Below are 25,184 nucleotides of genomic sequence, written 5' to 3'. Positions count from 1 at the left end.
ACACAACGTTGACTAACACAGGTTTCATCATTTGAATCGGTGGGGGGAGGGGCATAAACATTCAATTCACAGCAGTGAGGTTGTAAGGTCATTGTGGCCACTTCATCAATGTCCCATACCTAAGGCTTCTATTTACTGGTTCTGATATGACTGTTTATTTTAAATACTGAATTGCCTAAACTTTTATATATAAATTAATTAATTTATTTATATTTCCAATCTGGGAGCCATTTGTGACTAGCTAGTAGAAAGGGTAAGGCTTAATCATAGATTATTTTGACTACTATTTTTCCCACTTTCTCATACTTCTTTCCTTTTCCTTCTATTATTGATTGCTTATAAAGGATTGACATAATCTACTTGTCTCTGTGAACAATATTTCATATTCTTTTAATACTTCTCTTTTCCATTGGCAAAATATTAGCCAGGATTTAAAGTTTGATTTCCACTAGAGATTCATGTTTTGAGATAGAAACTTATGTTCTGGAAGAAGCCCCTTTTCTTGGGGTTACACACTAATGGAGAGTGAGATTGGGGGTTAGAGATATATAAGAGGGGAATACTCAGAAAAGGCTGAGTCTATAGGTTTGAATTTCTGAACTTTGTATAAAAATAGGATTGTTTCATATACCCTTCTCTGGTAGAGGGTGCAGTATCCGTAACTGTATTTCCACCCAAGGATTTGGGAGGTATAAGGACACAATTTTTCACTTATGAGTTCCCTGGTTTGAATGTTAAGCTTGTCGTCCCTGAGTAACCTGGAAGGGACCAGTGCTCATTCTGATAAAATGGAAACAAACATGCTCTCCTCCTTTTTAATTTCTGCTTTTTGTCTGAAGCTTCCCTTAGGTAACACAGCTGGCAATAGCAGGGTAGGTCTAAATACAGACCAGGCTCTGCAAACTCTGGTTTTGTTGGAAAAGAGGAAAATAGGCTTTGATTACAAACTACTAGGATGGATGAGGTTGTTTGTGTTTTGGAGAATGGTAGTGATGGGTTTTGCCCTATTCTTTGTACCATACTTTTGTCTTTCAGATGGCAAATGCCCCCCAAGGTCTAGGTATTGGAGGGTTGGTCCCCAGAGAGGCACTGTTGGGAGGTGGAAGAACTTTGAAGAGATGGGGCCTAATGGGAGGTCTTTGGGTCACTGGGATGTGTCCTCAAAGTGAATACTGGGACCCTAGCCTTTTACTGTTCCTCTCTCTGTGCTCCTTAGCTTTCTACAGTGTGCTTCCCCTGTGATATGCTGTCTTAGTCCAAAGCAATGGGGGCTGACTGATCATGGACTGAAACCTCTAAACCTGTGAGCTAAAGAAAACCTTCCCTCTTTATATGGTGATTTTCTCAGGCATTTGTTATAATAATGGAAAACTGACTAACATACATATCAACTTTGGAATTTGGGGAAAATGAGATAATCAGGCAGTAAAGTCTGTATTAATAAGATTTTAGGGGGAGTTTTTTTCTTTTTTTAATTTTTACATTATTCAGGCTCTGAACTCTTACTTGGTTGTCCAAAGCTGGAGGGGACAATGCAGCTGTATAATTTGAAAATGGTCTTGCAGTTGACTAGCGACCTTCTTGGATGATAAAAAAAAAAAAAAAAAATCCTGGGAATAACCTCTGAATTGTCCCCCAGTACAGCACAGGAGCAGTGACAAGTGCTTGGGATGGTAGCTGTGGTGTGTGGCTAGGACTGATATTCTGGGTATATCTGTCCTCACCAAGAACATCTGCAAAGTGCACAAGCATTGACCTGGCTGAGAGGTTCAGCAGGCCAAAAGAGACCAGTGCCAGTAGGGAATGGTGTGGAATAAAGGATGCCAGTTCCCCACTTTTTCACTGTTCTTTCAACATCTACTTCCTGGCTCCAGTAGAAGGAGGAGGAGTTGCTAAACTGGTTGGTCAGGTTTCCCCTTGTAGATTGGGCCAAATCTTCTAGAGAGCAGAATCCTCTGCTATCTCTGCCATCTTCTTATTACAAGAAATTAGGGCAGTCAACTAACTCCATTTTTCTCATCATACTCTGTTGTCATAAGTCTGACCCAGAGACTACCTGGCCCCCTCTCTCCACCATATTTCTTCTTCTAGCAGTGACATTCAATTTTTTCGTCTCAATAACCATTTGTGGGAACTTAGACTTAATGATTGTTGTCTTTGAGTCTAAGTATAATGCTTCCTACACCAAAATATCAAGCACTAGCTTAATTAATTCTTTAATTGAATAAATATTTATTAAGTCCTGCTAAGGATAGATGCTATCAATAAAAAAAAACCCTTTTAAAATAGTATCTAGGTGTTGAAATTATGGATGAGCTTTTGCTTTGATCTTTTCCTCAAATTTTCTGTAGGGAATAAGTGGTTTTATAAATGCATACGCAAACAGAATTCATACATAACAACTACATCAAAGTGAAAGAGATTCTGGATTTATGTGTGAGAAGGTAATGAAAATCCTGGGTAGCCTGTCTCTTAATGTGACTTTCTCTTCACCGTTTTATGGTGGGCATTCTGAGCTCTCGGAATAATCTGGTTGGGAAGAAGGCTATGCATTAAATATCTCAAATTTTCTTCCAGATCTCCTTTCCAGCAGTTGGTTTTAAATATATCTTTACCATTGCTATGGTTTGGATAAATGTCTCTCAAAGGCGTATATGTTAAAGGCGTTGACCCAAGCTTGATGCAGTATTGGAGGTAAGAGAAGCTTTATGAGCTGGGGGCCTAAGGCTGGCATTGTAGCTCAGTGGTAGAGTGCTTTCCTGGCACATATGAGGCACTGGGGTCGATCCTCTTTACCACATAAAAATAAATAAATAAAAGAAAGGTATTTTTGTCCATCTACAACTAAATAATAATAATAATAATAATAATAATAATAATAATAAAATAAAGCTGGGGCCTAGTGGGAAGTCTTCTGGTCACTGGGGATGTGCCCCTTTAAGGGGATAGTCTCTTTCACAGCTGGCCACGAGGCTTCCTCCCCACCACACTCCCACCACACTATGCCACCACAGACCCAAAGCAATGGGGCTGGCTAATCCTTCATGGGCAGAAAGCTCCCAAACTGTGAGCCAAAATAAATCTTTCCTACTTATAAGTTGATTAACTCAGGGATTTGTTTGAATAACAGAAAGCTGACTAACACAATGACTGTATTCTCTGGTCATGGATTTGATAGCACAGTGAGGAATGGGTTTCCCAATCTCAAATCCAAATAATTTCCTTTCCAACCATACTAGGGAGGTGAAACCCCAGGAATAACTCCTACTTCAAAGTTATCTCCAGTATATAAGGCAGCACCCCAACCCTCCATAAGACTTGGGTTTTGCACCAAATCTCCATCCTAGCAGTGGGTACCCTTACTGGCCTACCTTGGTTTTATGGGGACATAATGGGGATGACAAACAGGCTCTGAAGGAAAACTGCCTAGGTTCAAACCCTTGTCCTACCAACTGTGTGTTACCTGTGACTACTGCACCAGCTGTACTAACTTCCTGTAGCTCAGGTCCCTCATCCACAAAGATCAGCTATTTGGGATTTTTATAAAGATTAAATGGGACAGTATGTTTAATGTCCTTAGGGTGATGCTTAAGATATCAGGAAAACAGAGACGTTTAGGTGCTGGAATTACTATTATCATTTTACTCAGGATAACAGCCTTAACCTACACCATAGCTCAGGGTCAGATCTTGTGGCTTATGTACAGATTCCCAGGGATGAGCATGGGTCACCCTCCTGGAATGACCGGAGCCACCTTTGTTCCCATCTGCTACGTCTGTCTGTCTAATTGGACACTGTGGTGATCAGCTTGCCATGCCCTTCAGACACTGCCTTACCCACCTGGCTGCAGGTCCAGACACAGCATCTTAGGTAGGTCAGTGTCCTCTGTCTGCCCCACATACGCGCCTACCAAATTTGGCCTCTTGCTGCCCTCACCTACCACAGGCCTTCAGAGGAAGCTATCATGTGTACCCATCTTATAAAAATAAAAACAGGCATAATTCTCTCTCCTTATATTGTAGAAACCTTCTATGGGTCAGAGATAAGGAGGACCTCAGCAACCTTGGCTAAATATTGTGTAAAGGAGATTTATTTTGTGTATAGAGTGCTTTGAGAGGGATGGAGAGAATTTCTTTCTTTCTTTCTTTTTTTTTGAGAGTTCTAAGTTTATCATGTTTGCATAGATTAAAATCACTCTTATGTTTTTCCAATTTCTTATTATTTCCCTTCATGTTAAGAAAAGGGCACTGTAGAGTGGTTAGTAGAAGCACATTTCTTCCCACCTCTTCATCTCTATCCTACACCTTCCAGCTGCTCCACCCACATTTCCAGACATCCCCTCCCTAGTTGGTTAAGTGCTTCTGGAAAAGGCCTGACTCCCCAGACATTTTCTAGATCATGATCCTTTCTGACTCTTCGTGGGCTTCAACCCATCATGCTGTTTCAGGGATTTGTTTTAGTAATGGAAAGCTGACTAACACAATGACTGTTATTCTCTGGTCATGGATTTGACAGCACAGTGAGGTCCCTCCTAGGTTCTTCCATGGTGCTACTAACCACAAATAGCTAAACCCAGGCTCTTGCCTATAGAATCTGCACATCCAATAAGTACTTGTGTGAATCCCCTGCAGTTTTCAATAGGCCACACTTTGAGAAACACTACTTTATGCTCTCCCTAAACAAAGTACTTCAGTTCAAACATCACTTGTTCCTTTCCCATCTCTTTCTAAGCCAGGTCCTTCTCATGAGCACCCAAGGCCATTTACCTGACTACTGCATTCTTCCCCAGAGACACTTTAACCTCAATTTGGAATCTTAATTTTTCAAATTAAGATGTCTTTTTTAGACTAGGATCATGAGCTATATAACCAGGCCAATGCTCCTTCTACGACTTTACTCTTCCCTCACACACATATCCAGCTCCTCACCAAACCATGTTAAGATACCACCTAAGCCTCTTTCTAATTCATCCTCTTCCATTTTTTCTCATTTAATGGGCTCTTTATTTCTCACCTGTTTTTGTGCCATAGTTCCTGTTGGTCTTAGGCTTACAGGGTTAGGACACTTCAGTGCTCTTTCCACATTGCTGCCAAGATAAAATGTCTAGAATGCAAGGTTAATCAGGATGTTTCTTCACAGAGTGCATTTCAGGAGCTTTCTGTGCTCTGTAGGCCCATATCTACACTGCCTAGAACCTCTGGGCCACAGGATCCTTCCCCAGAATTTTTCTTTTCTTTTTTAAAATTTTAAAAAATTCTTTTTATTAAAGAAGTTTTTGCAACAATAAATAAAGGATGTCGTCTCCTTCAAAAGTTAAGGCATCAGTCCCTTGGTACTGGATTTGAAACTTCATTGAAAACAAATGGTACTTGGTTTTATTTTCTTTCCTAACGTGGATGCCTTATATATTATTTTTAATAGATTTTTATATACCACATGTAACATTTACTTACAATATTTACAGATACATTTCGATATTCTCCAATTATGATAATACAATTCTCAGGAAAGTTATATAATTATTTCTACACAGTGAAGTAGCTGTTTCTGAATAATTTAAGAGAACATGTATTGTATTGCTGCATAGTTTAAGGTGTTAGAGTTGGTTCTCTTGCATTCCCTGTCCTGACTTTGGATCAAATCTTCTTGGTGTGATGGAGGCTCACAACCACTACTGAAAAGAGATTCTTTCTTTCTTTCTTTTTAATATTTTTTTAGTTGACAATGGATCTTTATTTATTTATATGCGGTGCTGAGAATCAAACCTGTGCCTCACACATGCTAAGCAAGTGCTCTACCACTGAGCTACCACCCCACCCAGCTCAAGAGATTCTTTCTTTTTTTTTTTTAAGTAATTTTTTTTTCTTACCTACCTCAGACTCACCGCATCACTACTCTCCACCTCAGTGCCTTTCCAGTACTTTCCATTGCTACCTGGCCCCCAAAAGCTAGTCCTTCCTTTCCACTGGTCAAATTCACCCAGAATTCATGGATGGTAATCAATCTTTGCACCAGAGCCAAGTACAGAAAGAAGTGGTGCCTGTCTCTCCTTAATAGTTTGATTCTTGAATATCTTCCACAGGAGGATATGTTGAAGACTTGGTCCCCATGGTGGTATTATTAGGAGTCTCCATAACCCTTTAAGAGAAGGTGCCTGTGGGAGGTCCTGAGGTCACTAACAGTATGACCTTGAAGAGGGGCTTGGCCCCTTCCTTTCTTCCCTTTTGCTTCCTGGCTCATGATGCAAACAGTTTTGCTCCACCACATGCTCCCCACCACTGCCAACCTGCCATGGTGTGCTGCCTTACCACAGGCCCAAAGGAATGGGGCCAATGGATCATGGACTGGAACCTCCAAAACTGTTAGCCAACTTTTCTTTTTATAAGTTACTTATCTCAGATATTTCTCTTTTTTTAATATATATATTTTTTGGTGGTTGATAGACCTTTATTTTATTCATTTATTTCTATGCGGTGCTGAGAATTGAACCCAGTGCCTCACACATGCTAGGCCAGCGCTGTACCATTGAGCCACAACACCAACCTTCAGATTTTTCTTTACAGAGATAGAAAGTTGGCTAACATATCCCTGGTGGAATTCAAGAGCCTTGGTGAGCAGGAATGAAACTCTCATTTCCTGATCTGAAACTGTGATTCCCTACAGTTCCTAGGAGGCTTCCAGCCCTATCAGATTAAGAGGCATGGCAACTCAAGGTTAATCTAGGAAAGTCTAAGCATGGGTGAATAGGATCTTGACCGCTTATTTGTGTTAAGAGTTTTCGTCTTGTTGGGAGAATCTGAGATATTTTGACAAGAAGCCAGAATTACCTTTTGTATTGTTGTGAATCTAAATTGAATCATTTGGTTATATCTTTCTGTAATAATGGTTAGTCACTCTTTGTTATTTAATCTCAGAGACTGAGACTCCCATGGACTGAAGGTTGACTTTAATGCTCCCCAGATGTATTGGAGTACTTGACATGATAAGAAGGGATTGCTTGAAACAGTTTGGCTTCTCACATTGAACGGTTTCAGGATAAGCCTGCCATGTCCCCTTATTCCTGTATTCTGTCTTCCCACCTGGATCTCTGACCTTCATTGTCACAGCCCCACTGTCTCATTTCCCCTGATCAGTTAGAAACACTGTGCTCTTAGTTTTGCCTCTGGCAGGCTAGTGTAGCCAAAGGATGACCAGCTAGTGACCAGAGGCCTTCTCAGCTCTCTTCCTGCCTTCTGTCACATGCTGCAAACTACAGCTGTGATTACTGTGGTTAGTAAAGGCAGATACATTTTCTTTAAGTTACATGGTACAAATAGTACCATTTTAATCACATTATCCTAAAACTAAAAGCAAAACAAAAACAAAGTAACAATGGTAATCTATGTCACATTAAATCTAAGCACCTTGATCTTTCACATAATTCTCAGCTGAATGCCAGATAGTCACAGCTCCCTGCATCCTTCACAGTTTGGAAGTGTCTCCTCTGCCCAGTTCTGCTTAGGTCTCTGCCTATTAGTGCCATGCCCTTTAATCTTTCTCTTTTGTGAAGACCTAGTCCAAAAAGCTATCTCTAAGCAATTCTAATTTTAATTACTTTTATATTCTTTGTATACTCCATTAGCACACAAAATGTATAATATGATATCACATGATATGTAATAATATCAAAGGGACAAAATTATTAGTGTATGAATATTTCTATCCTTTTCACTCTGGTCTGCTAACGAGTGAATGATTATGGATTTTATAGCTTAGATTCGTTCCCCTATCACCCCAGGAGGCTTTTCCCTAGCAAGATTATTTCTTTTATGTTTTCTAAAGCAAAATTTGAAGGAAATGAGAAGAAAGACAACATGAGTGTAGTTATGATCAGAGGTAGACTTCTGGAGAAGATTAGGTGGGAAGGACACCAGGGAAATCATGTGGTGAAAGGTCACTGATCAAAAAGAAAATTTAAGAGTATTACTGTGAACCATGAATACTTTTCTCAAAATTTAAGGAACACAAGTAAGAATATAAGCAACACTGGAATTCCTTTATGATTGTTATGCAATGCAACTTTAACCATGATTTCACTTTAGCATGGTTTCCATAGAGTTATATAATTAAAAATAAGATATATGTATATACACACACACATATAGCTGTTGTCTTGCAGATATTTATAAGGAATCAAAAAAAAAAAAACAAGGAGAGAAATGAATTACAGTAGATGGGGTAGAGAGAGAAGATGGGAGGGGAGGGGAGGGGGGATAGTAGAGGATAGGAAAGGTAGTAGAATACAACAGTTACTAATATGGCATTATGTAAAAGTGTGGATGTGTAACCGATGTGATTCTGCAATCTGTATTTGGGGTAAAAATGGGAGTTCATAACCCACTTGAATCTAATGTATGAAATATGATATGTCAAGAGTTTTGTAATGTTTTGAACAACCAATAAAAAAAATAAAAATAAAAAAAGAAAAAAAGATATATGTATACACACACACACACACACACACATATAGCTGTTGTCTTGCAAATATTTATAAGGAGTCATGCGTGTTCCTAATAGAAAGCCTCTGAAACAGTATATTTGTCACAGTTTTATGTTGCACAGGTCAATGCTTAATAGACTTAACCTTCTGAAGGGCTTAGAGTCTATGGACCAAATGATTATTGCACCACAAATTGAGACTTCTTGCTAAAAATAATAAAATATGATTGAAAATGGAAGCCCATAGTACAGTCCTGGTCATATTGACTCAAAAGGTAGAATAGTCCTGGTGAACACCTGCCTAAATTCAAATAAAAGGTTCTAGAAACATGTCACATTGACCATCTGGATTGTGGTCTGACAAATTCCCTGTATCTCATGAGGAGCTGGCTGCCTCTGGTTCCTGCAATGCTAGTCTTTCTTCCTTTCCATGGAGGAGAAATCATGTGTCAGAAATGTTAATGAAAGGAAGTCAGCGAGTTCTTCTGGAGCCCTGCTTTTCCTTCAATGTCCTTCAGTCTCCAAATTTGGCTGCAAAGGATTTCCTCACAGAAAATTCTCAGCATATAGCCATTTAAATCACAGTTGTCACTGAGACATCAAGATGTCTATTTCCAGAGCAGAAATCAAAGCTGACTGTACATTCCTGCCCTGAGCTGTGTTGGAGCAACACGCACAATTCCTAGTCCAAAGCCTTGTAATGACAGCAGTCCAGTTGGTATTTACTGAGTGCTTTCTGTTCCAGATGCATGCCTGGAGAATCACCCATGCTTTCTCAGGTGGTTTTCATGGAATCACCTCATGGGGAAGTATATTATCTTCATTTTATAGACAAAGAAACCAGAAGCTTAGAGTCTAAGGGACCATGAGCCACAGTGGTCCCTTAGACACCACTTCTCACTTGGAAGCCATCTGCTGAAGCTGAGGATGATGAGGCCAATTTTGTCAGACCCACATGTGTAACTCTTGCCTGGCTATGTTCAGAGAGGTGTCATTGAAAACTTACAGTAGGATCAATAGCTTAGATTTTCTGTTACGTATAATCAGGACCACTGTTTTTTCTGTTTTTGTTTCAATTTGGAGTGATGCTATCCTTTGAATGTATTCCCCGAAATTTCCAAAACTAAAACTTAATTGACAATATTAAAGTATTAAGAGGTGGGGCCTTGGTGGGGGGTGATGACAAATGAAATTAATCCCTTATAAAAGGGGATGAAGGGGCTGGGGATGTGGCTCAAGCGGTAGCACGCTCGCCTGGCATGCGTGCGGCCCGGGTTCGATCCTCAGCACCACATACAAAGATGTTGTGCCCGCTGAAAACTAAAAAATAAATATTAAAAAAAAATTCTCTCTCACTATCTCTCTCACTCTCTCTTTAAAAAAAAAGGGGGGATGAAGTTGTCTATCCTCTTTGGCCCCTTCTTTGACACAGCAAGGTGTAATCTTTGAAGCAGAGAATTAGTCCTCACCAGATACCGAATCTGCTAGTACCTTGATCTGAACTTCCCAGCCTCCATGAATAGATTTCCATTATTGATAACTTATCCTCTCTAAGATGTTTTGTTACGGTTGCCTGAATAGACTAAGACGGATAATGTGATGGAAAAAGATTGGGAAATGATGTACTGAAAAAGGTATTTGAGGGATATTCTTCTGACAAATACAGAGAATCTGGTATGAATCTAGATCACTTTTCCACTCTGGAAAGCAAGGGTAGAGATGGGGAAGCAGCTGAATCTGAAAGCCCCTCAGCTTCTTATCAACTGATTTGAGAATTGAGACAGGATCAGTAGATAGGTGGTACTGACCAGGGACAGTACAGGAAGACAAGGCACAGCAGTCACCCGACTCCAGTTTTTTGTTTATACCTGGACAGAGGTGAGAAGGGGGTGCCTAAAGAGTGATAAGAACACAAGAGTGGGTGGAGGAAGGAGCATCCCTGACTGGTGTTAGTGAGCAGTTGTTCTAGCCACACGGCTTGGTTCTTCCTACTACAGTTTGATGAGCAGGGGGATACACAGCAGATTTGGGACTGAGATCCAGACTTCTGATAGGTATATGCAGTCACATGGCCTATTGTAACTCCTTCTGAAGGTTTGAGACTGGCCTGCTGTGTCCAACTTCATGTAGTAAAAAATCAACACTGAATTACTATAACAAAACACCACTGTAGGATTTTATCAGGATGGGTAGAGTTAAAATTTCACTGGTTCCTTCTTTTATCGTGTTAAATGCTGCATCTCTCCAGACCTCATATCACATCATTATTACTGTAGACAGATCCCAGGGGCCCTCTAAGGAAAAATCATGCCAGAGAATAGGAAATGATTCTTTTGTCTTTTATCATGTATGTAACTCCTTGGAGAGTACAGAAAATATGTTTTTAGAATACTTCTAATTTGGTGGTACTTTCAAAATCTGATTTAGTCAGACCATTTAAAAAATTGTATAAATCAATAGCAATTACCTGCTTCTAAATTGAATCATAACCCCCAAAGAAATATGCTATTAAAACATTACAGACTCCAGGTCATATGCAATATACTTCCACTCTCATTAAAATAAATAATAAAAGAGGAAAAAAAAGAATAAAAATAAAAGGAAAATATAATTTTGTTTTATTATTTTAATTTAATCTCCAAGTAGAAACAGTGACCTTTTTTTTATACTTCAATATATAAAATCTGGACAATGTTCAATGTTAGCAAAATCATTCTTAATTTTAAGATAGTATAATTTATAAATTAGGTTAATGTGTTTATTGCCATCAGGAGGTTGTAAAGAATCTTATTTTTGGATCATAACAAACACTTCTGTAATTTTCTGGAAAATGGCCTGGATTCTGCATTTTTATTACAGCAAGAGAACCTTTGATGTCTTGATGTGTTAATGAATGATAGCTATATCAGAACATTTAAAAATCTAATTCTCCCTACTTGTTAATTTGGCCCATTTTCAATCATACATTTTTGAAAATTAAAATTATTTTACATAAAAATATAAATTTATACAGTATGTGATATATAATTTTTAATGCATTTAGACTCCTTAGACTCCTTATTCATTGTAACTTTTTAATTTACTTGATATATATGTGTGCCCCTGAGTTAATATTCTAATCATTTTCAAGCTCAATTAAACTTTGTATTGGTAAATTTTTGCTTTTGACAAATTAAATTTGTCAATTTTTATAACTTGACAACTTCTATTATTAGAATAGAATAACAGTTTCTTAATGTATTGGTCACTCATTTGATATATATACAAAATGTAAATATCCACCCTTTCATTCATTTTCCCCAAACAAGACACTGCTAGTTCAGCAGGTGGACTGAGGACAAGAATCTTTTCAAGTTTGCACAAGAACATTTAAAAACGTCACTTTTCTAAAATGTTCAGTTATTTTGAATATGCCCTTTCTAAGCCATTTGCTTTTTTTTTTGTTTTGTTTTTTAATAGGTTATTGCTCCTTAACCCAGTTTGAATATGCTTTCATATTAAAGAGATGGTTTTATTATAACTTCTTAGTACAGATTGTGGACCCTTTTTATATTCTCATCATTATTTTTTTGTTCTTTTTAGTTATACATGACAGTACAGTATATTTTGACTTAGCATGGAGTACATCTGATTCTAATTAGGATCCCAATCTTGTGATTGTGCATGATGTGGAGATTCACATATGTACATATAAAAGTTAAGTCAGATTCATTCCACTGTCTTTCTTATTACTGTCCCTCTGTCCTTCCCTTCATTCCCCTTGTCTAATCCACTGAACTTCTATTCTTCCCATACCCCTCTTTTGTTGTGTGTTCAGATCCACATATCAGACCTTTGTTTTTTGGGGATTGGCTTATTTTGCTTAGCATAATATTTTGCTAGTATAAACAACACCAAGTTTATACACCCAGAAATGTCAGTAGATTAGGAGTCAAAGAACTTGTCTGGCATTACTAACATGTGATCCCCATTCTGTGGAGTTGTGGTAAGAGCCAAAGGTTATGAAAAAAGTGTGGAATATTATCAGCATAGTGGTGCAATGGTTAAGGAGCCTTGAATTACTGGATCAGGAAAAGGTAAAACTTAGGCAGGAAACATGTTAAGAAGATATGGTCTCCCACACATCAAAATTGGAGAAGCCTGAAGTAAAAGTCAGGGGATATGAGCCAAAGCGTCCAGAGTCTAGAGGCTGATGAATATGAAGAACAGTTTTCTTTGGTATTAGAGTGGCCCTCTGGGTTGGTTTGTATGGCTGTTACCCAGTTGTTCTAGAACTCATTACTCACTACTGAAAAGTCTTTTTAAGGATCTCATTTAATCTACTTCTCTGTTTTACATGACAAATTTCTAGGTGGAAGTGAGACCACAAGACAAAGAACAGAGCAGTTGAATTTTTCATCGGCCATGTCTGCTGAGCAAGAATGGTAAAAGTACTCACGTTCTACAAAGTAAGAGCTGGCATCAATCTTCCAGATGATCTGGCCCCGATGAGAACCATTGACTCCACGGTTCTTATAGTCCAGAAAGTTTTCAGACAAGACTTCATCTATATTCACACACAAAAAAAAATGTAGAGAAGAGAAACATATCAGTCAATAGCTTATTTAGAGGGGGAAAATAAAAAGAAAAAAAGGATAAAGGATGTGAATGTCATCCCCAGCTCACAGCAGAAAAAAAACACCTGGAATCATAGAATCAGAGAGCTGGAAGCATCCTAAGACACCATCAGGACCAACCTCTTTTTAGTGCAGGAATCTTTTCCCCACCCAACATTCCTGGAAATGATCACATAGCTGGTTCTTCAACTTTGTTGGAAATAGAGAAATAATCACAGTTCATTGCACTTTGAATGGCTCGAATATGTATGAAAACACATATGAAAGTCTTCCTCCAAGAGTAAGCAGGTGGCATCACTATACACTATACTACAGAGCAATAGTAACAAAAACAGCATGGTATTGGCACCAAAACAGAGTGATAGACCAGTGGTACAGAATAGAAAACACAGAGACTAATCCACATAATTACAGTTATCTTATATTAGACAAAAGCACCAAAAATGTACATTGGAGAAAAGATAGCCTCTTCAACAAATGGTACTGGGAAAACTGGAAATCCATATACAACAAAATGAAATTACCCCTCTCTCTCACCATGAGCGAAACCCAACTCAAATTGGATCAAGGACCTAGGAATTACACTAGAGACCCTGTACCTAATAGAAGAAAAAGTAGGCCTAAATCTTCATCATGTCAGATTAGGCCCTGACTTCCTTAATAAGATTCCTATAGAACAAGAATTAAAATCAAGAGTCAATAAATGGCATGGATTCAAACTAAAAGCTTCTTCTCAGCAACAGAAATAATCAGTGAGGTGAATAGAGAGCCTACAGAATGGGAGCAAATTTTTACCACATACACATCAGATAGAGCACTGATCTCTAGGATATATAAAGAACTCAAAAATCTTAACACCAAAACAAAACAAAACAAAATAGACAAACAAACAAACAAAAAATCCCAAACAAATACTCCAATCAATAAATGGGCTAAGGAACTGAACAGACCTTTCTCAGAACATGATATGCAGTCAATCAACAAATTTATGAAAAAATGTTCAACATCTCTGGCAATTAGAGAAATGCAAATCAAAATTATTCTAAGAGTTCATCTCACTCTAGTCAGAATAGCAGCTATTAAGAATACAAAGAATAATAAGTATTGATGAGAATGTGGGGGAAAGGCACACTCATACATTGCTGGTAGAACTACAAATTTGTGTAGCCAATATGGAAAGCAGTATGGAGATTCTTTGGAAAACTAGGTAGGTTAAATGACCCAGTTATCCCACTCCTTGGTCTATACCCAAATGACTTAAAAACAGCATACTGTAGGGGTGCAACCACATCAATGTTTATAGCAGCACAATTCACAATAGCTAAACTGTGGAAACAACCTAGGTGCCCTTCAGTAGATGAATGGATAAAGAAACTGTGGTATATACACAATGGAATATTATTCAGCATTAAAAGAGAATAAAATCATGGCATTTGCAGGTAAATGGATGGAGTTGGAGAATATAATGCTAAATGAAGTAAGCCAAATCCCAAAAAACCAAATGCCAAATGGTTTCTCTGATATAAGGATGCTGATTCATAATGGGGATTGGAGGGTGGGGATCATAGGAGGAATAGATGAACTCTAGATAGGGCAAAGGGGAGGGAGAAAAGGGTGGGGGCATGGGAATAGGAAAGGAGGTAGAATGAGATGGACATCATTACTCTAAGTATATGTATGAAGACATGAATGGTGTGACTCTGTTGTGTAACCAGAGATATGAAAAATTGTTCTCTATACGTGTAGTATGAATTGAAATGCATTCTGCTGTCATATATAACAAATTAGAATAGATAAAAAAATAAAGTCTTCTTCAAAAAGATTCTACCAGCTAAATCTCATTTGAGATTGAGGATAAGACATAAAGAAAATGTTTAATCATGCTTTGTATCTCGGTGCCAGTTCTCATTGACCATATCATTCTCTTCTCTGACCTGGGCAGCATAATCATCTGGTATAGAGACTCATCCATGAACTTATTTTCCCATACCTTCCTGAACTCAAGCATTCGTTTATTCATTCAACAGTTAAGATCCAGCTATCTACCAGATTCTGAGGAAGGTGCAGGGCCATGGTATTGGGCAAAACCAATATGGTTATAAATTGAAGCTTACAAACAATTAAGAAGACACTTTTAAACAAAAAGCAAAGAAATAAATGTAGTATTGTAGCTTGCAATAAGAGATATGAAGAAAGAGAACAGGGTGCTTTGACAAAGTGACAAGGAAGAAGTCCAACAGGGTAGTCAGAGACCACTGAAGGATGAGAAGTGCTGCATGGGTGGAAAATAAAGCTGGGTGTGGGGAGGGCTGAGGTAGGGAAGAACTTACTGCTTGGAGGTACTGGGAGCACCTAATAAGTGATTGTGGGTTTTCATCTACTGCTCTTTCTTTTCTCATCACATTGCAACCTGCTGATGTCTTAAAGCCCATTGCCCAGAGAGAAATGACACATTCTTGGAGTGAACAGGTCCTAAAAGACCAAGTTGACTGTCACCTCCTTGGTTTCAGACCCCACATTCTCAGTGCACATGAAGCTAGGGATATGAATTTTACCTTGATTCTATGGGGCTTTTGTAGTTTTCACTTCACTAGAAAGTAATCAACTGAGCTAGCTGGATCTGAGTTTCTGGGAAAACCATGTTTTGAGTGTCCAAATCTGAGACTGAAGACAGTACCAGAGTCAAGGCTCTGCAGAGAGAGAAACAGGTCATGGCTGTCCTTTTTCCTCTTAGGATACCCTGCATTTGGCTGGACTGAGAAAATAGGCAATGATAATGTTCAAAAAGGAAAGCTTGAGGATTTTTGTGCCATTTACCAATATTGTCATGTCTACAGCCTCAGGTTCCTCATCTGCAAAGTGAGGGGTGGGTAGTAAAAACTTCAGCCTTTCAAGGGAGGAGTAAATGACAGAAACTAGCAAATGCACCTGTAATCTACTATGTTGATTGCACATTTTGAGCTGCCCCTTTTTTTGCAAAGATGACTGGGCAGAGGAGCACCATCTCTGCTTCATTAGCAGCAAGAACTGTTTGTATCCTTTGGAAGATCACTTGTTTGCAAAATTTACCTGTCTTTATATTCACAGTGTGTGCTTACAGCCCTGTTTGGGTTACTAAGATGATTGCATAATATGTCTTTTACAGTAATTGCCTCATTTCTGCAAAAAAGCATAATATTTTTCTAGCTCCCTGGGTCTTCAGTACAGATATAATGAGTTTCACACCCAGGTAGAAATTTGCCTCATTATGGCAATTCTCCAAGAGGTGCTATATTCCTAAATTTATCCACTCTGATCACCTGAATATTCACCTTAGTAGATATGGTCAGGTTTTCATAAACAGTAACATTTAGAAGAAGAATGTTCATTCATGTATTAGATAATATGCACTGCATACTTTTTTCCATTCTCAGTATTGCTAAACCCTGGTGATACACAGGTGAATGAGACATGATCTTTGTTCCCAGGAGTTTCTAATATATTTGGTGATTTGTTTAGGAAAACAGGTAATTTCATTGGAATATAGAAAGTATAAAAATGGGTTAAGTATCAAGGAATCCGTAGAAGCACAAATGAGAAAAGGAAGAGGGGTAGGTGGGAAGAATTGCAAAAAAACTGATAAAATGGCCAAATAACACATTTTAAAGAGAAAAAGATATACTTTGTTGTACAATTTTTATGCATAACACATTTTAAGGGACTGACACTTTGTCTTGATAAGTATCTGTTTTCCTGGCACAAATAATAACACTGGCAAATGCATGACACATGAAACAAAACAATCTGTATTCTTGATTAGGCCATCTCTGCAAAGAGGTCAACCTCTTCCCTAAAGGTATTTATCATTACCTTAGAAAAGTTTCTAGTCTCTGCTTAGGGAATCCAAGTGTATTAGCGTATTCTGTGCTACAGGAAGGAATTGGAAGAGAGAAGAGAACTGGAATAAGTGCTAAGGGCCAAATCGTGGTCTCCACCACAATGAGGAATGTGGTTCCTGGGTGTCTACCTGGAGGCTCTTTGTCCTATGTTCTTCATCAGGGCAGAAATCTCTTTGTGGGAGCAATATTTACAGCCACCCTTGAGGCAGGAGGTTACATCTATCATTGTTATATGATCTTATTTCATTTTTGTGTCTCAGCTTCTTCACTACAAAATGGAGATAATCTTAGCACCCACCTTAACATTTTTGCTGTATTAAATGAACTATTATAGGCAGCAGTCTCAGAATAGTGTCGGCCATCTAATAAGCACTATTTCTATCTAGAGCCTAGGCTAAAAATAGGGCATCCTATTTCAAATCCCCATGATACTTAATGAGCAAAGCCATTAATAATAGCTTACACCAGTACTATTTAAAATTTAGTCATTATGCACTTTGTACAGAACACAAAAAAGATGTATTAAGTCCCTCAAAATAAGAATACATTTGCTGGATGATGTTTATTCTGGTATGTAACATCCTACCTCCTGCATCTAGTTTATAATAGGGGAAAGATCTTTGTAGGTTATTAAAATTTTAGCCAGAAAGTTCTAATGAAGCTTACCTAAGAAATGAGGAATGTATTTTCTCTTGATGTGTCTTAAAAATGATAACTGTAGCTATGCTTTCCACATCCTAATCTGTAATAGAAGAGTGGACAACAAAACACTGTTGCCATTAAGAGCAGAATGGGCAAGTGAGCTCATAATCAATTATAAAGGACACTTGATCCATCCCCCAGGTCTCTTAAGCCCATCAGAAGAAGCACAACATGGCTTTGGTTTCTCAGAGTAACTCATGCCTCCTGATAATCAAATCTTGGAAAAATCTCCAAGGATTCTCCCATTATGACTTTACTAAAATGGTAAGGAGATATGGGGACAATCTACTTGCCTTTCACCTTTCTAAGCCCATGATGTAGAAGTGCTGTTATCATGTACTAGGAAGGGAATCTAAAATGGCAGCACAGGTCCTACAAATCATTGTCCCTTTCTCTTTTTATGAGGCTTTTCCTTTATATTGTTTCTTTCTTTATTTTTTTAAATTTTTTATTGTTGGTTGTTCAAAACATTACAAATTTCTTGATATATCATATTTCACACTTTGATTCAAGTGGGTTATGAACTCCCATTTTTACCCCATATACAGATTGTTTCTTTAAAACAAATATTCATTTTCTCTCTTGACTGAGAAATACAGCTTCAGCTCTTCTATATTCTAATAGGGTGTCTGATGTAAAGGGAAATTTCAGTTCTTGAAGAATTGGTGTCCACGAAGAAGAATTCTAAAAAAATTAAACAAGGAGGAGAAGGAGGTGAAGTACAAGGAGGAGGAGGAAGAAGAAGGAGAAGGAACATTCTAGAAGACTCTATGTGCAGGTACCTAGCTAGAAAGACAATTTTAACTTTTGTTCTTATATTTTAAGGCCCTGAGCAATAAATGTTTCTTATGGGTAAGGGCTGAGTTCCTGTGTTTGTAATTTCTCATAACTCCTTGTGTATGATTTCCCAAACTGGAACAATCTAGTGAGAAATAAAAGTGTTGTTTTGCTCAAGAAAATGCAGGGAATGCTGGATTAAACAAAATAAAGTGAGTCACTCTACTCCAGGCTTCTCAAACCTTTATTATACATTGTGAATCTCTAAAAGTGGGGCAAGGTGGGCAGAGACTTCCATCTTTATTTAACCATGGAATTCCCCCCATGGAGTACTGACCAATGTAGAAGACACGGTCCATGAATGCTACTTGTATGTCCATCACTGCTCCTATTCCACTGTACTGTACAAATTCTAGGGAAAATGGACTAGGAAGTTAAATCTAATTGAGAAAACTTTTCAGAAAATCACGAGACCAGAAGACAAAATGTACAGGAAAAGATAAGGAATATAGACAATAAAGGAAAGTCCCCATGTCTGAAAAATGAAAGTTTTGAAGACCAAAGGAATATGGAACCATACCGGCAGAAAAACTAGTCTGTTACAAGAAGAGATATCGCTAAGAAATCAATTGAAAGTAGCAATGCTTTCCACATCCTAATCTGTAATAGAAGAGTGGATAACAAAATACTGCTTTGATATTGTCATGTCTACAGCCACATTCCTCATTGTGGTGGAGACCATGATTTGGCCCTTAGCACTTATTCCAATACTCTTCTCACCTCCAGTGCCTTCTTATAGCACAGAATATGCTAACATACTTGGATTCCTAAGCAGAGACTAGAAACTTCTAAGGTAGTGATAAATACCTTTAGGGAAACAAATATGAGCCTGACTTAGAGTTTCTCAACCTGGGTACTGTTGCTATCTTTGGCTAGATAACTACTTGTTATTATCAGACTATTCTATGCTATATACCAGATTTAGTGGCATCCCTGGACTCCCCCCCAGTTGATGTCAGTAGCACCTTCAACAATCCAACAACCTTAAATGGCTTAAGACTTTACCAAGTGTTTCCTGAGGGGCAAAATCACCTCAGTTGAGAACCACTGGTTGATAACTGAATGCAATCACTGTAAGAATAATAAGAGAGGCATAACTTGTAAATCAACAGATCATTCCAATAAAAGGCAAGAAATACATCCTCATGTACATGAAACCAAAGGAAATTACATTAAATAAAGAATATGAAGAAAGGGGGCAAAAAGAAGTCCTAATATAATAGTAAGTACAATAAGTGTAAATGTACTATCCTAACCAATTAAAAATCTGAGACTCACAGATCAGAATAAAAACACACACACAAAGAGTCACACTTAAAGACAGAGAAGGATTGACAATATAGGAAGGAAAAACAGAAAACAAGTATGAAGTAGAAGAAAACTGAGATACTAGCAATCTCAGCATTTAGAAAACAGAATTCAAGGCAAAGAGTATTATAAGGGAGCCCAGTGAGTTGAAATAATAAGCTATAATAAATCAGAGTAAAAAGGTCTAAATATCATGAACATTCGTATACCCAAGAAACAGCATCAGCATCTACAAAATATATAATTTATAAATGTGAAAGTAGATGCTATGGTTTAAACATGGTTTTTCTCCTTCAGAACTCATGTTGGAGCTTAATCTGCATTGTGAAATATTAAGAACTGGACACTTAATCTGAGCATGGTTTTTAGAGGTAGGGTCTTTTAGAGGTGATTAGGGCTAGTCAAGGTCATGAGGGGGAACTTCCATGATGAAATACTGGTGCTTTTACAAGAAGAGAGAGAGAGAGACAGAGACTGGAGAAAACACACTGCAAAAGTTTGGATCTTGAATATCCCCCAATGGACCATGTAATGAAGGCTTAGTCCCCAGTTTGGTACTACTGGAAGGTTGTGGACTGTAAGAGGTGGAGCCTAGTTGGCAATCATTCAGCCACTGGGGGTGTGCCCTTCAAGTGAAAAGCGGGCCCATAGTCCCTTCCTCTTCTCTTATTTCCACTTTCTGGCTATGAGGGAGCAGTTTTGTTCCACTATATGCTCCCCATCATTGTGTGCTGTCTCACCATAGGCCCCAAAACAATAGGGTCAAACAAAGGACTGTAATCATGAGCCCCAATAAATCTTCTCTTTAAAAGTTGGTCATCTCAGGTATTTTGTTACAGCAATAGAAAGTTGACTCACACATACAAGCATACACCTGTCTGTGTGCACACAAGTACTCCCTATCTCTTGCCATGTGATGCCCTGTGCTGCCTCAGGACTCCACCAGATTTGGCCCTTTGATCTTGGACCAGAACTATGAGCCAAAAGAAATCTTCTTTCCTTTATAACTTACCCAGTCTCTGTTACTGTTTTATTAGCAATAGAAAAGAGACTAATATAGAGGACAAAGATTAAAAGTTTTTGCTAGATTTTAACACACTTCATTAAAAAATGAGAGAATAAGGAAACAAAATTGTGCAAGACCCTGGGCTCCATCCCCAGCACCAAAAAATAATAGAACAAGATCAGTCAACATAGACACCCATATATAAATATTATTATAAATGTGTACATCTATCTATCTATCTATCTATCTACATCTATCTATCTACATCTATCTATCTACATCTATCTATCTATCTATCTATCTATCTATCTATATACACACAGAGAGAGAAAGAAAGAGAGAGATTGAGAAGGAGAGAGGTGATCCTTACTTTGTACAGGTTCCTTTTAACTGAAATCTGTGTACATCAGAGTTACACCCTTTGTAGGTCCTTTGGTAACTCTTACCCTTGTAACCTCATTTGTAATGGAACTGTACCAACTGGGGTCACAGTTTCAGTATGCATAAGGTTCAGTTAACACAATGCCATATACATACACAGGAGTACACACACACAAATATACATCAAGAAAGTAGAGGTCACAGAAGCAGCCTCAAAAAATTCCAAAGAATCAATTTGAAAAATACTATAGTCTCTAATATCACACAGGTAGAGAAATCCAGAAGATTTGAAAGAGAGTGTACATTCCCAGGCATAGTCTATCAGCAACCTTCAATGATGCAATTTTGAAGAATTTTAAATTTTAATTTTTATTATTTCTTGATAGGTAGAATTTTGAATGCATAAATGTATTCTACTTTCATTATGTTTTAAATTAATGAAAAAACTATAGCATGGAATTAGGGTAGCATGGTATAATAATGAATGTGATTTATTAAAAGTATGATTAATAAGAAAGGTATTTTTGCAGATTATGAACATATTATACCTACTTTACCTATTCAATTATATTTTCCTAATTTTAATTGTATATTTATTTCATATTTAAGCAGCTTTTATAGGGGCTACTTCCAGTGGAGTAAAAGGAATTGATCTTTTTAAAAACTTATATTCTTAAAAAGAGTTTTATGATGCTAGATTTTTAAAATATTAAAATGTAAAGAGGTAAAAATATTTGTGTAGATACTTCCTCATTAATTAATATTACATTAATATAACATTCTAATGATTAGAAATATATATTGTATCCATCACATTATGTCCTCTAAACCAATTATACTACCTTATTCCCTTAGTGTGAGTAAGAGTCAGGTATTGCTGAATCTTTAACCCTAAGTATAGAACAAATGAATAATTAGGTTTTATTTGTGAACGTCAAATAGGCACTACTGGGTGAATAATTGCAAAACTATTTACTAGAGGTACTGATTTATAACATATCTGTCCCTATGCACTTGTTTTTGACCAAATGATAAGCTTTTACACATTTACTAACCCTTAAAACATAATTTTTCAGGTCTCTAACGGTTTGGTCAGAAGCCTTTGCTGATAGTGAACAACTATAACAATGCTCATGTAAGGGCCAAGTCTAGGCTGAAGAAGCCTAGAAATTAGAGCTATTTGCTACAGTGAATTCAGAGAATAAAGCTCCTTGACAATACCAACCAAGAATTGTATACTGGTTGCCAGGAAATAAATGCATGTTATCTCACTGATCCTGAGAAGCAAGCTCCATTTTGGAGATAAGGAACATATTATAATTTGGATCTGGAGTATCCCTTGAAAAGTTCATGTTCGAAAGCATTGATACCTAATGTAGCAAGGGCCAGAAGTGGGGCTTTTAGGCAATGGCAGAATCTTGAGGACTTTGACCACATCAGTGGATTGATCCATTTGATGAATTAACCCATGGATAGCTGAATGAATTACTGGGAGATAGGACCTAATTGGAGAAAGCAGATCACTGGGGGCATACCCTGGAAGGGTTATCTTTTCCCTGTCCCCTTTCTCTCCTCTCTCTCTCTCTCTCTCTCTCTCTCTCTCTCTGCCATGAACTGGGAAATTTACATCTGCCACACCCTTCTGCCACAATGTTTCTGCTTTAGAGCCAGATGACCAAGGACTGAACTTCTGAAACCATTAGCCAAAATAAATTTTTCCTCCTCTCAGTTGTTCTTATCAGGTGTTTTGGTTACAGCAATGAAAAACTGACATACAGAACCTGTGGCTTAGATTACAGTTTCTGACTGAGGTCTTACATCTGGCCAGAGGCAGAGTATGATTCTAAATCAGAGTGACCTATTACTGATTTCGCAAAACCTTTCTCCATTCTATGCCATTAAGAAAGTATCATGTATTGTTCTCATTTAACTCTGCAAATGAATTCTATTTCACTTTATGATCATGGTAATGCTAATGTTTCTGGGTTCCTATGGTCCTGGTTAAGAACAGTATTGGCGATTTTGTGAGAGTGTCATTGAGTGGGACCATACCTCACCCTGTAATCATGATATCTTTACCCTCTTATGACAGAAGAAAATTATGTTTGTTTGGAGAGTACTAGAGGTCACAAAATGCTGAAGGCATTACTTGGCCTTACTTGGACATTTTGATGGCCCACTGATGTGGAATGGCCCATACCTGATGTTGCACCAGAATGCCAACATGCTCCCATTGTTAGTGTAAGTTCTGCTGCCAGGGACGCAGCTGTGTGGCCATAGGAGCCATTCAATTGGCAGCTCCTCATTTGGAAATGACAGATTAAATGAAATTACCATCCCTAAATTTCTGGATCTGTACCCATGACTTGAGCTTTGGCGAGGCACCGCAAATCTGGAAGATAAATTGCTAAAGACTCACAAATTATAAACTTTTAAGACTCACAGATAATTTGGATGGGAAAATCATTTTTGAAGTGTTCTGCTACTGAAAGTGTTGGCATTCTGCATTAAATAACTTCACAGTTATGTATGTGTAGCTACTATGAGAATAACAAACTGTCAGAGTAAGATTCCAAGATGATGAGTTGTGGTTACTTTTGGCTCAGTCAAAATGTCATGTTAACACCAGATCTTATTCATTCACAGAGTTTCGTGATACTTGATGTGGCTGACAGCCCTTTCCTTTTTGCAGTATCCTCACAGGACAAGAGTGTCCTGTGTGGTGTGAGCTCCTAGTGGTCCTTCCTTTTCACCCTCTTCCATCTTCTTTTAGAGTTTCTTCTCTGCCTCTCCCTACCCCCTTTCTCTGACAGGGACTTTCTAGTGCTTTTTCCACAAACAATCCACAAGGTAGCTTATCTACTCCCAGGCTAATCTAAAGCTGTAACATGAATCTATGATTGAGCTGCAGAACCATTCGTTTATTCGCTGTGGATGATGGAACCTCATTTGTTCCATAAACAGTAAATTCCACACTGAGCTCATTACCTTCTCCCCAAACATGATCCTTTTCCAGTTGTTCCCTAACTTGAGGAATGGTGTCAATACTCACCAGCTGTAGGAAGGTACCTTTGTAAATAGTTGGTTCAAACTCTGTGTGTGTGTGTGTATGTGTGTGTGTGTATACTCACACACAAAAACCTAATTGCTTCAGCTGTTAAACAAGTGACATTCCAAATTAAAATGAGGGTGGGTGGGAGGGGGAACTTTAACAAAATTAAAGTTTGCAGGCCAGTCTAAAGGGGGCAACAATATTTAACCAGGCTGATTAGAGCCCCATGATATTACAAGCTGAGTTTGCCAAATTGGGGTGTTTGTGAAAGACACTAGAAAGCTGGTGAAATTTCTACATTTTTAAATGTGAATAATTAATCAAATTTAAAACAAAACCATGTAGACTAAACAAAATATGCTTGGTGGGCTGTGAGTTTACAATGTCTTTCCTAGAATGATCTGTCTGCTTTCATTTAAGAACTAATTTTTAAAAACATTATATTTTTACTGTTTGGAAGTCCTATTTATCTAGTTAACTACTATTTGTGTAACAATTTCAAAAGTTATGTTTCTTCATCTTTACATTAATATGTTTATTGTAAATACACTAACTAAGCTGATGGCAGAAACTTTAAGAGGACCAAATATATTTTCCTGAGAGATAAGATTCCCTTAATTTTACCATAATAATGGCCCAGGTTGTAAGCTACTCATAACAATCCATTACTTCCTTTGCTATTGGATGATGTTATATCTGGAGTTGTGCACCTGAGTATGTAAATGATGTACTATGCCAACTGAATGCAGAAGGCCTGGCCTCTATTGATCTGGTGTTGGATCTATTGATTCTTGTGTCCCCCCCTCAAAAAAATTTACACATTGGCTTGTGTATAATCATATCAATTTCTACCACACCCACTTTCTTTCTCATAAAGAAAATACATTTTTCATGTAATTTATTTTCGTAATTTCAAATTTGCAAGA

General features: G+C 37.8%; 1 protein-coding gene across 1 annotated transcript in view; it reads right to left on the bottom strand.

Moving 5' to 3' along the window:
* Hecw1 (HECT, C2 and WW domain containing E3 ubiquitin protein ligase 1) overlaps nucleotides 1-25,184 on the bottom strand; it is a 411,800-nt gene that overhangs the window by 214,256 nt on the left and 172,360 nt on the right. The window contains exon 3 of the mRNA XM_027938390.3: nucleotides 12,917-13,024. Coding sequence (XP_027794191.2) covers nucleotides 12,917-13,024 — 108 coding nt within the window. The remainder of the gene's footprint in view (nucleotides 1-12,916; nucleotides 13,025-25,184) is intronic.

Source organism: Marmota flaviventris, chromosome 1 (genome assembly GCF_047511675.1).
Source record: "Marmota flaviventris isolate mMarFla1 chromosome 1, mMarFla1.hap1, whole genome shotgun sequence".
In the NCBI taxonomy this organism is placed as follows: domain Eukaryota; kingdom Metazoa; phylum Chordata; class Mammalia; order Rodentia; family Sciuridae; genus Marmota; species Marmota flaviventris.
Note: the sequence above shows the minus strand (reverse complement) of the source record. Positions and strands in the feature narration are given on the sequence as shown.